Source organism: Mastigoproctus giganteus, chromosome 4 (assembly GCF_048544385.1).
Source record: "Mastigoproctus giganteus isolate SK-2022 chromosome 4, ASM4854438v1, whole genome shotgun sequence".
NCBI classification, from domain to species: Eukaryota; Metazoa; Arthropoda; class Arachnida; order Uropygi; family Thelyphonidae; genus Mastigoproctus; species Mastigoproctus giganteus.
Window position 1 is genome coordinate 8881967 of NC_143578.1, and position 17017 is coordinate 8898983.

A 17017-nucleotide genomic window follows, 5' to 3' on the forward strand; every position below is an offset into this window, starting at 1 on the left:
CAAGACACTATGAGCTACTCTTACTCTTGCAGATTGTCTGCACTGCTCAGAAAACTTCATATCTGCCTGCACAATTACCCCCAGATCCTTTTCGTTCTCTACCACTGTCAGTGTAGTACCACGGAGTTGATACATTACTCTGGGGTTGCTGCTTCCCATATGTAGTACTTTACATTTGTCAATGTTAAACTTCATTTGCCACCTCTCAGCCCATCTGCTCAACTTTTCTAGATCCTGTTGCAGCAGCGTACTGTCATTAGTGTCCTTAACAACACTGCCAACCTTCATATCGTCTGCAAACTTGGACATTAAGCTTGAAACACCTATGAATATCAATAAGGCAGGAAAGTGAGGAGTTGTACCACACTGCTGCAAGAACCACTGGCAGAACATTACTCGTGCAGGGTAATCTGCTGGTGACAAGGCCTGTACCCGTTGCAGATGGTAAGGATACAGTTGGTGTTCTAGCAACACTCTCCAAATAGTTGAACGTTGAACAGCCAGTTGCATTGCTATTTTGCGTGTGCTGATTCCAGGAGTGGCATGCACAACATCCCAAATCTCCTCCTTCTCTACTACAGGAGTTGTAGATCTTGGTCGTCCTCTGTCGGCAGCACGAGGTGTAAAGGTCCCATGTTCACAAAAGCTGCGATGGATACCTTCAAAAGTTTTCATGTCTGGACATCTTCATTCTGGAAACCTTTCGTGGTACAAACGACGAGCCTTCAGAGCATTGCCGTCCAACAATTCATATATAAAGTGCATATCTGCTTGCTCCTGATTTGAGTACATGGTCGGAATGATCATGTACCTTATCACCTGCAGGAGATAAGACATTCCGGTTAATATTTCGGGAACCAAGCATTTTCTGGAACTAGGTTGATATAAAATATTTTTATTGTCTACATATGATGAAGTTATGCTATGTATTTTTGAGACACCCTGTTTTGTTTTGTTTAATCATATTGAATCTACAGTATACACCAGAAGCGAATTCTACGAAATGGATAAGGCGTGTAGTGATATATGGTAGGATAACCAGGTAAGAGACGAAATAGTTGGTAAGAAATTAAAATAAGAAATGAAAATGAAAAGGTGACCAGAAATGTTACATTGCAGTGTCTTCGTCAGAGGCTATCCACCGAAATTATGAGAAAGACGGCAATGCTCTTGCTTCTGTTTCCGACATGTTCTGTACGCTACGGAGCTGTGTGCAGTATACACATGTTAAGAAAGAAATTTGAAATTTTGCGGTAAGAATAAGGCCAAATAAAGTCTAATAAATGTAATACATACAGATCATAGGGGACCTTACAGATGACCTCACTACTATCCTGGGCAGTTTGGGCACCAATGTATTTAATAGCATTCATTTAAATTTATACATCCAACATTTATTATATATATATATATAAAATATATATTGTGCTAATAATTATATATTGTGAGAGAACAGCATAATAACATGCAGAAAATGATGCAACTGTTCTTCAATTTAACAAGCTTACAGACACCATACCATGAATTTTTATTTTTTTCTCTCACACCATTTTCTAATGCTAGGTACTGCTAGCGTACCCATACATAAATATACCGGCACACCGCCACCTCGTTCTTTTGTTCAGTTGCAACCTTACATAGTAATGGTAAATTCCTTTCTTTATACCTATTCAGACTTCATTTCTACAATTCTTTTTACTGCCTTCTGTAAATTCATCCATGATCTGTATGTATTACATTTATTAGACTTTATTTGACCTTATTCTTACCGCAAAATTTCAAATTTCTTTCTTAACACGTGTATACTGCACACGGCTCCGTAGCATACAGAACGTCGAAAACAGAAGCAAGAGCATTGCCATCTTTCTCATAATTTCAGTGGATGGCCTCTGATGAAGACACTGCAATGTAACCTTTCTCGTCGCCTTTTCATTTTCATTTCTTATTTTAATTTCTTACCAACTATCTGTTCCTTTTTCGTCTCTTACCATATATCACTACACGCCTTCTCTTACCATATATCACTACACGCTTTATCCATTTCATAGAATTCACTTCTGGTGTATACTGTAGATTCAATATGATTAAAGAAAATTAATAATAAATTTTAATAATAAGTTTATTATTTAATAATTAATAATAAACTTCATAATATATATATATATATGTATACACATTATGGCTGTAGGGTACGTTTTGCTAATGCAGTGTCTCTGATCCATAATCAACACGATCTTCATTTTCACACTCTCCAAACTCTATGATTACTTAGCTTCTTAATATTATTCTTTTATTATATATATATATATATCGTGCTAATAATTATATATTGTGAGAGAACAGCATAATAACATGCAGAAAATGATGCAACTGTTCAATTTAAATCAAACACAGGCCTTCAAAGTCTAATAAATAAATAGATTATCACTTACTTAGTCTGTCTGAAAGATTCTTTTCTGCCTTTTCCCAAGAAGAAGACTGAGCACTAAAAGTAGCCTGAAGATTTTCTATCTGTCGAAGGAGTGGACGGGTTGCTACATTATAAGATTATCAAATGAAAAAATTTATTTCACTGTAAATATAAAAGCAGGCAATATGACAATTTCAGAATACATCAAAAGAGAAAAATGGATATAGGAATTTTCTTAGCATTAAAAGTAGGAGAACTTTCTTATTACCTCGTGATTTATTTTGCTGACAGGATATAAACTGCGTGGTAAATGTAATAATCTTAATACTCACGAGGGGATAAGAAAGTTCTCCTACTTTATCATAAGTTGCCCTGGAATTGACTATTCTGAAATGAATGCTATTACCAAGATTCAAAAGATGAGACCCTGTTGTGACAACCTACTTGAAAGGACAAGGAATCCTTTCATAAATAATTTAAAGACCAAAAAACAGCTATTTTAAATATTTTAAAATAGCTGTTATTTTGTTATTTTAAAATTAAAATTGTGCTATTTTAAAATAAAATTTAAAACCATTTTAAAATTATTTTGCTATTTAAAGTTTCTAACTATTTTAAAATTTCAAAAGTTTCTTATCTTTTTTTACTCTTTCCTATTAGTTATTTTTACTGCTTTACCGTTCCTTTCCAAATTTAAATGTAAATGAATTTATCTTTAATTTGCTCACTTGAGCTTTCATAAAGTGCTGGTAAATAGGTTTAGTTCAGCCCACAAAGATGTGAATAGTTAACCGACCAACAGAAGCAGAGGAGACATTTTGATCCTATTCAATAGAAGTTTCTCAAAATTTTAACCCAGCAGTGCCCACATTGCACCTATTTTAAACAAACACTATTGCAAGGTTTAAAAGATGAAACAACTACTACTATGACAATCTACTTGATAGAACAAGGAAGTCCTGCTTTTCATAATTACAAAAAGGCCAAAAATTGAGTGCAGTGCAAAATTTTTGGTTCACGGTTAATGACTGAAGCTTTCATAATTATGAAACCCTAACAGAAAAATTTCACTTCAAACACTGTTCTAGTAAGAGTGGTTTCTGAAGTGATATTTTTGGTTTTTTGGTATTCTTGAAATTTTTGGTATTCTTGATTAATAAACATATTAAATTGCGTGTTACAAATAGATTAAATAGGCTTAATAGCATTCATTAGCTTATTTTTTAAATTTAGCTAATTTGTAAGTTACAACTCACTACTCGTACCGCTACATATCGGAGTTTTGGCAAGAATATTATAGTATGTAACCAGTAGTGCAGAAGAAAAGTAGAGTTTTAATTGTGATTAATAAGTAGTTTGAAGGTTTTAATCAATCGATGGGCAAATATCTTTTGTATTCAGCTAAGGATATAACTAATTTAACATTGTGATTGTTATGGTATAGCATAACTTGATAGTGTATATCTTGAACTCGATAGAATAAGGTATAATATAAAACTAGATAGCGTAATACGTATCACTACATTAGCTTAGCGTAGTATTGTCCATTAATCAATTAAATTTATTAACCTTGTTAACTGGTATCTCTAATTGGTAATATATCATCACTAGGTGGCAGTGATCAAAGTGTGCTGAAGTGGGATTTACTCAAAGAGGTAACTACCATCAGGGGTAAAGGGAAGGGTTTTTGCTTTCGTAAAAGTGACTACGGTGGTCTGAGACAGTATTTAAATTCTGTACGGTGGGACCAACTGATGATGTTACCAACAGCAAATTCAAAATGGGAAGCATTCAAAGAAATTATCTTGGAAGCTATTAGGCTTTACATACCAACTAAGAAATATTGTTCAAGGTTTAGGCCTAAATGGATGTCAGATGAACTAATGAGACATGTGGCAGAGAAGAAAAATGCATGGGATACATATAATAATAAATCTCTTACTAGGGGGAAACACTTCAGGTGACTTTAAGTTAAAGCCAATGCTCGTGTATCATTCAGAAACACCATGAGCTATGAAAGGATTTTCAAAATTGCATCTGCCAGTGACTTGGAAATCAAACAAGGTCTGAGTGATGATTAATATTTTCAAGCAGTGGTTTGTTTCATATTTTTGCCCTGTAGTAAAGCACTATGTGAAGAGCACAACCTTGAACCAAGAGCATCGTTGGTGCTCAATAATGCCCCAGGCCACTCCAAGAATCTAGACACCCTTCAGACCTGCATTCCTGTAGAAGAGGTTTACTTCCACCCAACACCCTTTCATTACTCCAACCAATGGATCAAGGAGTCATATCAAATTTTAAGGAGTATTACCTTAACTACACATTCAGACAGGTTGTAGAGGAAGCAGATGGTGAAGATAAACAGTCCATCTGGCAATTTTGTAAAAAATACAACATCATGAATGCTATAGACAATATCACAGCAGCCTGGCACAAAGTGACTCAAAACTGCATGAATGGAGCATGGAAGAAGCTATGGCCAGAAGCATGTAATGACTTTACAGGATGTGGCAAGAAACCAGTCATCAAAAATATCACTGAACTAGCCTGTGAAGTGGGAATGGAGGATGTGGATGTGGACGATGTTGAGGAATTACTGCAGTCTCATGGTAAGAGTCTTACTAATGATGGATTTCATGAATTGGCAAAGCAGTGCATACAGAGTTAAACTAAAGACCCCTACAATCCTGATGCAGATGAGAAAACACTAGCGAGAAACCTCACCACAGAATTCCTCAGTGGTAGTACTGCTATGAGCTCCCAAGTATAAGTGTTTTCACAGTTCACAAGAATGACCCTGACTGGGAGTGAAGCAGCAAGACAGAGAGAGGTGTTCTCGATAAAATTTCCTTCTATTGAGAACTACTTTGTGAGAAGAAACCTAAGAGAAGACAGTCAACCCTTGGCTCCTACTTCAAAAAAAATTAATCTTTCAAATGGCTTATTCATGATATGTCACCTGGACTATGAAAATGTGGTTAATGTGTAGATATTGTGAAGTTTTAGGTGATTTTTGTAGAAAAAAGTATGCTCTTTCCAATGAACCAATTCCAGGTCTCTAGCTCAATTCGGTGCTTCACAATTTGTACCTAATAATGGGGAATAAAAACTAGAAAACTTAAGAAATGAAAAATTGAACATACTTAATTTTTACTGTAAAAAAAGGTAGACATACAGAAATACTCATACAAAATTATCAAGTTTAAGAACAAATAGCACACATTCACGCTGGACATTCACCCTTCTTCCTCTTCTTCAATTCTTTATTTGGTTGTGGAGCCACTTCACCTGCTTTGGAAGAATCTGTTATTAGGCTTCTGATGTTGTTATACAAGTACCACTGGCGATCCAGTGACAGTCTTCCTGGCTTGATTACCTTTGGCATCTTCCCATCCAATGGTTTTAATAGAAGAGTGAACTCATCAATGTCCTTACTATCAGCAAATTTCTTTGCCTTCCATTCTCCGCTAGGGCAAATCTTTCAAATGGTGGTATTTAGTAATCCCAGATAACTGTTTGAAAAAATTGCTTCAAGTATACATCCCATTCATACGAAGTCACTTGTTTGACAGAGACAGCTTTATTATGACCACCAGGAGAGGAGGTAATAACACAATTTATCAAGTCATTGTGGGTATCGATATTACTGACAGCATACTTTGCTTTAAAGATTCTGACTCTCGCAAGCAGGAGCCTGTGCACAGAATCTACCTTGCACAGAATCATGTTTACTTTAATGGCTGTTTACTTGAAAACTTCTTTTCGCATATATACCACCTTTTTGTAGTCCAGGTCACATATATACTGTACGTTATTCAAAAAAGGTACATTACAGTATTAGTCTATGTTTAACATATCCATAAATTACTATATATTATACAGGTTTAAAAAACATTATAAGGAATGCATTTCCATTTATTTAATGTTAGAATTAACTTGTATAGTGCTGTTTCATTTAGTGCCCCATTTTCTAGGAACGTATCCTGAGTGCTAACGGGTTATGCCTGTATTTGCAAGAGCCAATGAAATTGCGCAATGCTATAGGTTATAGACAATGACTTTAATTTTAATCAAAATAAGAAAAAAAGTCAAGAAGCAAAAAGTGGTGTGTATGAAAATATAAGTTTTTTCAGAATATGCTGATTTATATAACAATACCATTAGTAGAGGCATACGATGCAAGAAAGCAAGCTTATGCAGCATCAGCCAAAAAATACCCTCCCATTTCACCCCTCCAGTCGTTCCAAATGCCTGTCCAGCTCAACCTTACATTTATTTAGGCTATCAACTTCCACAACAAGATGGAAGTCTGTTCCACCAATCAACTATCTGCTGGCTAAAGGCAAATTTCCACACATCTATTCTACAACTATCTTTTGAAAGACAGTTGTAGAATAGATTTGAAATTTGAAACTGTGTGCCCCCTCAGGTTTTTAATCTGAGCAAGAGGAAGAATCCCATCAGTATTCAGATTGCTCAACCCATTCAAGGTCTTATACACTTCAATCAGATCACCTCGCATGTGCCTACTCTCCTCGTAGGTTTGTTGTTTGTTATTTTGGGTTTTAGGAGCATTAGCAACTAAGGCCATATTGCTCCGGGAATATGCGGTGGTCATTCCCTGACCTTTCCGCATCCTCCGTATTTGGTGGTGACGGGATCGAACCCCGGTCTAATCAAGAAGCGTGTGCTACGCACTGCTGCTCCTTCCCACCTGGCTACGGAGGCGCGCCTCCTCGTAGGTGCCTTGTATAATGGGATAATCACCACCCTGTCTCTGCTAGCAAAATTCCTATATATCATTGACAAGACTCCATGACCTGCCCTGGCAGCCCATCTGCACTGCTCAGTGAACTTCATATTTGACTGCAAAATTAACCCCAGGTCTTTTTCACTTTCCACTTCCCTGAGTGTAGTACCACACAGTTGGTATGTTTCTCTTTGGTTATTGCTAACCATATGCAGTACTTTGCATTTGTCAATGTTAAACTTCAGTTGCCACTTCTCAGCCCATTTGCCATAATAGCATAATGAATAAACAAGAAAATACTAAAATGACACTAAGCATTATCTTAGGAAGTATACCTGCTGAAACATTTCTTGTTAAATCTTCATTACGACTTTCAGAATCCTGAAGCCTCTGAAAAATATAAAAAGAAAAATAAATTAGTAAAATTAAAGTAAAATTATTTAAAGGTGATAAAAACTGATAAAATAATAAAAATAAATAAATTTTATGCCAAATTAAGATGGATGAATGCCAAATCTGATTTTCAATTTACAAGATCAAGACAAAAATAATAAAGAACATTAATTATAATCCTCTTTAGAATCAAGAATTAAGTGGAAAAGAAAAAAGTTTATTGTTTGTTACACTCTGTCAGAACAAAATGGACTTTATGAAAATCTGGGAATCCAGTTGCTCAGACAAATAGTACATAAACCCCAACTTTTATTTTAATTTAATTTCTAATAAAAGGACTGGGTAACCACTTCCCAAATCCTGTTTTAATCTTGGAAGCTACTAGGCCAAGAAATATACCGACTAAGAAATATTGTTCAAGGTTTAGGGCTAAATGGATGTCAGATGAACTAATCAGACATGTGGCAGAGAAGAAAAATGCATGGGATACATATAAATTACCAGGTATCACGGAAGCCTGTGATATATATAAGCTGGTCTGAAACCAAGTCACAAAGGAGGTTAGGCAGGCAAAGGCACATTATGAGAAATCTTTGGCAAAGGATCCAGAAAAAAAAAAAAAAACAAAGAGTTCTTTATTTATGTAAACTCTAGAAGGAAAGGGATGAATCAAATTGGCCCATTTGATATTGATGGTTTGGCTGTTGATGATCCTGCTCAGATAGCTGACAAACTAAATGAGTATTTTGCATCTACATTCACACATGAGGAGTTATTCAGAGAGGGGAATGCCAGAGGAGAATAAAACTATGGCAGTGAGCTAGATGATTTTGTAATAACAGAGAGAAAGTGGAGAAGAACTTGTTAAAGATGAACATAAGAAAGGCACCTAGAATGGATGGGATCTATCCAGTTATATTAAAGGAGGCAGCAAAGGAAGTAAGCAAACTCTTAGCCATAATTATGTCTGCCAGGGGCTAAGGGTATGTCTGCCAGGGGCAAAGGTTGATGACATTGAAGAGTAGATACCATCTTTTAAGGGCACAAAAGGTGATATAGTTGTACACGTTGGCACTAATGATATTAAGAGTAGGAAACCGGCAGAATTACTTAACAAGTACAGGTCACTGTTGAAAAAAAGCCGTGAATTAGGGTTGCATTTGAAAGTGTCTGCAATTCTGCCCAGACACGATAGGAGAGAGTATATGATGAGAGCCTTGTCGATCAATTCGGCCCTGGAAAGATTGTGCAAGGCTCAAGGGGTAGAATTTTTTTCAGCCTGGTCTGTACTTGTTAACAGGAGAGACTGCTTCTACAGGGATGGGATACACTTAAATAGAAAGGGTGCAAGAATATTTGCTGATGCTATCAAGGCAGTGTTAGGTGGGTCGGAAAACTGCTAGCTTGGGGGGATACAAGGACTAATAGATTAACAGTAACCACTGGCAGAGGTAGCATTAGCATTAGCATTAGTAGAGGCATTTGATGCAAGAAAGCAAGCTTATGCAGCATCAGCCAAAAAAAAACAAATAAAAACCCACTTCCACTTCACCCCTCTGTTCGTTCAAAATACCTGTCCAGCTGAGCCTTAAACTTATTTAGGCTATCAACCTCCACCACAAGGGATGGCAGTCTGTTCCACCAACCAACTACCCGCTGGCTAAAGGCAAATTTCCGCACGTCTATCCTACATCTGTCTTTCCTCAATTTGAATTTATGCCCTCTCAGGTGATTTTTCTGAGCTAGAGGAAGAATCCCATCAGCATTGAGCATGCTTAAACCATTCAAGGCTTTATACACCTCTATCAGATCACCTCGCTGGTGCCTAGTCTCCAGACACTGTAATTTGCAAAACTTAAGCCTTTCTTCTTAAGAGCACCCCTTTGTTCCATTCACTAACCTTGTTGCCCTTCTCTGTACTCGTTCCAGCAGCTCTACATCCTTCTTGAAATGAGGCCTCCAGACCTGTATACAGTACTCTAGGTGTGGCCTGACCATTGCCTTATACAATGGAATAATCACCTCCTTATCCCTGCTGGAAAAATTCCTGTATATCATTGACAATACTCCGTGAGCTACTCTTGCAACCCGTCTGCACTGCTCAGAGAACTTCATATCTGCCTGCACAATCACCCCCAAGTCCCTTTCATTCTCTACCACTGTCAGTGTAGTACCACAGAGTTGATACGTTGCTCTGGGTTTGCTGTTTCCCATGTGTAGTACTTTACATTTGTCAATGTTAAACTTCATTTGCCACCTCTCAGCCCATCTGCTCAACCTTTCCAGATCCTGTTGCAGCAGCATAGTGTCATCCTTGACAACCCTGCCAACCTTTGTATCATCTGCAAACTTGGACATTAAGCTTGATATACCATCATCAATATCATTTATAAATACAGAAATCAATAATGGACCCAACACTGAGCCCTGAGGGACTCCACTAATAACATTAGTCCACGATGAGCGGTGTCCATTGATTACCACTCTCTGTCTTCTCCCCCTCAACCACCCCTTTATCCATAGCAGCAATTTGCCTCCAATGTCACACTGCTCCAATTTGTGTAGCAGTCTTCCATGTGCAACAGTATCAAAAGCCTTTCTAAGATGTAAGTACATAATATCAAAGTTATTCCCTGCATCCAGTTCCTTTGTGACTGCATCATAGTATCCAATCAAATTGGTCAGGCAAGACTTCCCCTTAACAAAACCATGCTGTGTCTGAGCTATAACTGAAGTCTTGTCTAAATGATCCTGCAGTGCTTCTTTAACCAGTGCCTCCATTAATTTTCCTGGAACAGAAGTTAAGCTCACAGGTCTATAATTACTTGTGTCAGCCTTTGATCCTCCTTTGTGAATTGGGGTCACATTTGCACATTTCCAGTCTATGGGTACCTCCCCTGAGTCCAAGGAAGCTCTCATAATTATGGCTAAGGGTTTGCTTACTTCCTTTGCTGCCTCCTTTAATATAACTGGATAGATCCCATCCACCCCGGGTGCCTTTCTTGTGTTTATCTTCAACAGTTTCACCTCCACTTTACTCCCAGTTATTTCAAGATTCTGTAGCTTACTGCTAGAGTTGAATACACCTCTGGCATTCCCCTTGCTGAATAACTCCTCATGTGTGAATGTCGGATCAAAGGAGGATCAAAGGCTGACACAAGTAATTATAGACCTGTGAGCTTAACTTCTGTTCCAGGAAAATTAATGGAGGCACTGGTCAAAGAAGCACTGCAGGATCATTTAGACAAGACTTCAGTTATAGCTCAGACACAGCATGGTTTTGTTAAGGGGAAGTCTTGCCTGACAAACTTGATTGGATACTATGATGCAGTCACAAAAGAACTGGATGCAGGGAATAACTTTGATATTATATACTTGGATCTTAGAAAGGCTTTTGATACTGTTGCACATGGAAGACTGCTACACAAATTGGAGCAGTGTGACATTGGAGGCAAATTGCTGCTATGGATAAAGGGGTGGTTGAGGGGGAGAAGACAGAGTGGTAATCAATGGACACTGCTCATCGTGGACTAATGTTATTAGTGGAGTCCCTCAGGGCTCAGTGTTGGGTCCATTATTGTTTTCTGTATTTATAAATGATATTGATGATGGTATATCAAGCTTAATGTCCAAGTTTGCAGATGATACAAAGGTTGGCAGGGTTGTCAAGGACACTACTGACACTATGCTGCTGCAACAGGATCTGGAAAGGTTGAGCAGATGGGCTGAGAGGTGGCAAATGAAGTTTAACATTGACAAATGTAAAGTACTACACATGGGAAACAGCAACCCCAGAGCAACGTATCAACTCTGTGGTACTACACTGGCAGTGGTAGAGAATGAAAGGGACTTGGGGGTGATTGTGCAGGCAGATATGAAGTTCTCTGAGCAGTGCAGACGGGCTGCAAGAGTAGCTCATGGAGTATTGTCAATGATATACAGGAATTTTTCCAGCAGGGATAAGGAGGTGATTATTCCATTGTATAAGGCAATGGTCAGGCCACACCTAGAGTACTGTATACAGGTCTGGAGGCCTCATTTCAAGAAGGATGTAGAGCTGCTGGAACGAGTACAGAGAAGGGCAACAAGATTAGTGAATGGAACAAAGGGGTGCTCTTACGAAGAAAGGCTTAAGTTTTGCAAATTACAGTGTCTGGAGACTAGGCACCAGCGAGGTGATCTGATAGAGGTGTATAAAGCCTTGAATGGTTTGAGCATGCTCAATGATGATGGGATTCTTCCTCTAGCTCAGAAAAATCACCTGAGAGGGCATAAATTCAAATTGAGGAAAGACAGATGTAGGATAGACGTGCGGAAATTTGCCTTTAGCCAGCGGGTGGTTGGTTGGTGGAACAGACTGCCATCCCTTGTGGTGGAGGTTGATAGCCTAAATAAGTTTAAGGCTCAGCTGGACAGGTATTTTGAACGAACAGAGGGGTGAAGTGGAAGTGGGGTTTTTTTTTTTTTTTTTTGGCTGATGCTGCATAAGCTTGCTTTCTTGCATCAAATGCCTCTACTAATGCTAATGCTAATGTCGATGCAAAATATTCATTTAGTTTGTTAGCTACCTGAGCAGGATCATCAACAGTTGACCCATCAATATCAAGTGGACCAATCTGATTCATCCCCTTCCTTCTAGAGTTTACATAAGTAAAGAACTCTTTGCTGTTTTTCTTTGCATCCCTTGCCAAGGATTTCTCGTAATCTGCCTTCGCCTGCCTAACCTCCTTTGTAACTTGGTTGCATATCAACTTGTATCTATCATAGGCTTCTGTGTCATGTGTTAATTTGTAAGTATCCCATGCATTTTCTTCTCTGCCATATGCCTCATTAGTTCATCTGACATCCATTTTGGCCTAAACCTTGAACAATATTTCTTAGTTGGTATGTAAAGCCTAGTAGCTTCCAAGATAAGTTCTTTGAATGCTTCCCATTTTGAATTTGCTGTTGGTAACATCATCAGTTGGTCCCACTATATAGAATTTAAATACTGTCTCAGTCCATCGTAGTCGCCTTTACGGAAGCAATAACCCTTCCCTTTACCCCTAATGGTAGTTACCTCTTTCAGTAAATCCCACTTCAGCACACTGTGATCACTGCCACCTAGTGGTTCATTTATCTGCAGATTCTTAATGCATGAAGAATCACTGCTGATAATCAAATCAAGAGTATTACTCCCTCTAGTTGCCTCCCGAACATGCTGATGTAGAAAACAATCATCCAATAAATCCACAAAAGCCCTGCTAGTGTGTGAGTAACCAGCCCCCAAATTCCAGTCAATATCTGGGAAATTAAAATCTCCCATTATAAGACTCTCTGATTTACTGGCCCACTCTATTTCCCTGTACAGTTCCTTATTATACTCATCAGAGTCATTAGGCCTATAGCACACTCCTACTCTCAATTTTGATCTCCCAATGCTTATGTCACACCAAACTGACTCAACACTGCACTGTCCAGCGATGTCGACTGGCTTCACTTCCTTGGTTTTTATGTGTTTCTTAACTAATAGCATAACCCCTCCCCCCTTCCTATCCTGTCTATCCTTTCTGTAGACGTTGTACTCCCCAAATTGCATTTCTGCATCCCTTATATCTGTGTGACACCACGTCTCTGATATCCCAACAATATCTGCCTTTGATGTTTTGAGCAATACCTCAAATTCATCAAATTTATTTACTAAACTCCTAGCATTGGTGTACACGCAAGTATACCTGCACCTATTTCTATTCTTAGCTACCCTAACACAACCCATGTGTTTACTTGTACCGCAATGGCTCCCAGCAGTCTCTGAAATACCATGCATCTTGTTTTTCAGGCTTCTGCTCAGTGATTGACTGAGTGATCTTCCACTCAGAGGTGAAAGTGATTCTTGCACTGCTTCTATTGGAATGAGCAGCAGCCTGGAAAACAAGATGCAGGATATTTCAGAGACTGCTGGGAGTCATTGCGGTACAAGTAAACACATGGGTTGTGTTAAGGTAGCTAAGAAAAGTAACAGGTGCATGTATACTTGTGTGTACACCAATGCTAGGATTTTGGTAAATAAATCTGATGAATTTGAGGTATTGCTCAAAACATCAAAGGCAGATATTGTTGGGATATCAGAGACTCGGTGTCACACAGATATAAGGAATGCAGAACTGGAATTTGGGGAGTACAATGTGCACAGAAAGGATAGACAAGATAGGAAGGAAGGAGGAGTTATACTATTAGTTAAGAAACACATAAAATCCAAGGAAGTGAAGCCAGTCGACATCGCTGGACATTGCAGTGTCGAGACAGTTTGGTGTGACATCAAAATTAAGAGTAGGAGTGTGCTATAGGCCTAATGACTCTGATGAGTATAATAAGAAAATGTATAGGGAAATAGAGTGGGCCAGTAAATCAGAGAGTCTTATAATAGGGGATTTTAATTTCCCAGATACTGACTGGAATTTGTGGATTGGTCACTCACACACTAGCAAGGCTTTTGTGGATTTATTGGATGATTGTTTTCTACATCAGCATGTTCGGGAGGCAACTAGAGAGAGTAATACTCTTGATCTGATTATCAGTAGTGATTCTTCATGCATTATGAATCTGCAGATAAAGGAACCACTAGGTGGCAGTGATCACAGTGTGCTGAAGTGGGATTTACTCAAAGAGGTAACTACCATCAGGGGTAAAGGGAAGGGTTTTTGCTTACATAAAGGCGACTACGATGGTCTGAGACAGTATTTAAATTCTATACAGTGGGACCAACTGATAATGTTACCAACAGCAAATTCAAAATGGGAAGCATTCAAAGAACTTATCTTGGAAGCTACTAGGCTTTACATACCAACTAAGAAATATTGTTCAAGGTTCAAGTCTAAATGGATATCAAATGAACTAATTAGACGTATGGCAGAGAAGAAAAATGCATGGGATACATATAAATTAATGGGTAACATGGAAGCCTATGATAGATTTAAGCTGGTCTGTAACCAAGTCACAAAGGAGATTAGTCAGGAAAAGGCAGATTATGAGAAATACTTGACAAAGCATGCAAAGAAAAACAGAAAAGTGTTCTTTACCTATGTAAACTCTAGAAGGAAAGGGATTAATCAGATTGGTCCACTGGATATTGATAGTTCAACAGTTGAGGATCCTGCACAGGTGGCTAACAAACTAAATGAGTATTTTGCATCTACATTCACACATGAGGAATTATTCAGGAAGGGGAATGCCAGAGGTGAAGAAAACTCTGGCAGTGAGCTAGATGATTTTGTAATAACTGAGAGGAAACTGGAGGAGAAATGGTTGAGGATAAACATAAAAAAGACACCTGGGTGGATGGGTTTGTTTGTTATTTGGTTTTTAGGCCATATTGCTCCGGGGATATGGCGGTGGTCATTCCCTGACCTTTCCGCCTCCTCCGTATTTGGTGGTCACGGGCTCGAACCCCTGGGGTGGATGGGATCTATCCAGTTATATTAAAGGAGGCAGCAAAGGAAGTAAGCAAACCCTTAGCCATAATTATGAGAGCTTCCTTGGACTCAGAGGAGGTACCCATAGACTGGAGATGTGCAAATGTGACCCCAATTCAGAAAGGAGGATCAAAGGCTGACACAAGTAATTATAGACCTGTGACTTTAACTTCTGTTCCAGGAAAATTAATGGAGGCTCTGGCTAAAGAAGCACTGCAGGATCATCTAGAGAAGACTTCAATTATAGTTCAGATACAGCATGGTTTTGTTAAGGGAAAGTCTTGCCTGAGCAATTTGATTGGATACTATGATGTGGTCACAAAGGAACTGGATGCAAAGAATAATTTTGATATCATATTGTATTTGAATCTTAGAAAGGCTTTTGATACTGTTGCACATGGAAGACTGCTGCACAAATTGGAGCAGTATGGCATTGGAGGAAAATGCTGCAATGGATAAAGGGACGGTTGAGTGGGAGAAGACAGAGTGGTAATCAATGGAAACTACTCTTCGTGGAGTCCCCCAGGGATCAGTGTTCGGTCCATTGTTGTTTTCTGTATTTATTAATGATATTGATGATAGTATATCAGGCTTAATGTCCAAGTTTTCAGACGATAAGGTCGGCAGGGTTGTTAATGACACTAATGACAGTACACTGCTGCAACAGGATCTAGAAAAGTTGAGCAGATGGGCTGAGAGGTGGCAAATGAAGTTTAACCTTGACAAATGAAAAGTACTGCATATGGGAAGCAGTAATCCCAGAATAACGTATCAACTCTGTGGTGCACACTGACAGTGGTAAAGAATGAAAAGGACCTGGGGATAATTGTGCAGGCAGATATGAAGTTTTCTGAGCAGTGCAGATGGTCTGCAAGAGTAGCTTATGGTGTCTTGTCAGTGATATACAGGAATTTTTCTAGCAGGTGATTATCCCCTTGTATAAGGCAATGATCAGGCAACACCTTGAGTACTGTATACAGGTCTGGAGGCCTCATTTTAAGAAGGATGTAGAGCTGTTGGAACGAGTACAGAGAAGGGCAACAAGATTAGTGAACTGAACAAAGGATTGCTCTTACGAAGAAAGGCTTAAGTTTTGCAAATTACAGTGTCTGGAGACTAGGCACCTGCGAGGTGATCTGATTGAAGTTTTTTTTTTTTTTTTGATTTGGTAGTTGTTGGCGCATTGGCTTCTGTGGCCATATTGCACCTCCCAAGGTTTTTGCAGTACTTTGATCCAAGCCCGAGGCGGGAATCGAACCCGCGACCTTTGGGTTGCCGGGCAGGTACTTTACCCACTCGGCTAGCCCGGTCGGCCTCTGATTGAGGTGTATAAAGCCTTGAATGGTTTGAGTATGCTCAATGCTGGTGGATTCTTCTTCTTGCTCAGAATAATCCCCTGAGAGGGCATAAATTCAAATTGAGGAAAAACAGTTGTAGGACAGATGTGCAGAAGTTTGCGTTTAGACAGCGGGTGGTTGATTTCTGGAGCAAACTTCCATCTGTCATTGTAGATGTTGATACCTTAAATAGATTCAAGGCAGAACTAGACAAACATTTAAAGCGAGTGGATGGGTAAAATGAGAAGGGTTTTTTTTTTTTTTTTTTCTGATGCTATATAAGCTGGCTTTCTTGCATCATGTGCCTTTACTTAATTCTAATAATAGGAATATCAGAAACATGAGGCCATGTTTCTAATATATTGAATACAGAATGTGAATACATTAAGTATAATATATACAAGAAAGATTGATATGACTGAAGTAGAAGAAGAAGCAATGCACCTGATCAGAAAGCATATATATATATAAATATGTGTGGTTTGTAGAATAAATAAAGTGTCTGTGAAAATGGAAATGAAAAGTACACAAGGTGCCAGAACTAAGAGAAGTTTAAAGGATAGTAGAAAGTGGAAGTGAAGTAGTGGTTAAACAAGTGAAAGAATTTGAAAAACTCAGTGCAAAAATGAACTGGGACTGAGGGAAAAAAAAAAAAAAAAGGAATATACAAGTA

At 38.5% G+C, this 17017-nt stretch overlaps 1 protein-coding gene across 1 annotated transcript in view; it reads right to left on the reverse strand.

The window, feature by feature from the left end:
• Positions 1 to 17017, reverse strand: part of Tmf (TATA element modulatory factor) — a 243980-nt gene that overhangs the window by 81221 nt on the left and 145742 nt on the right. Inside the window, exons 15-16 of the mRNA XM_090371290.1 lie at positions 7499 to 7553; positions 2433 to 2534 (exon numbers count right to left, since the gene is read on the reverse strand). Coding sequence (XP_090227416.1) covers positions 2433 to 2534; positions 7499 to 7553 — 157 coding nt within the window. The remainder of the gene's footprint in view (positions 1 to 2432; positions 2535 to 7498; positions 7554 to 17017) is intronic.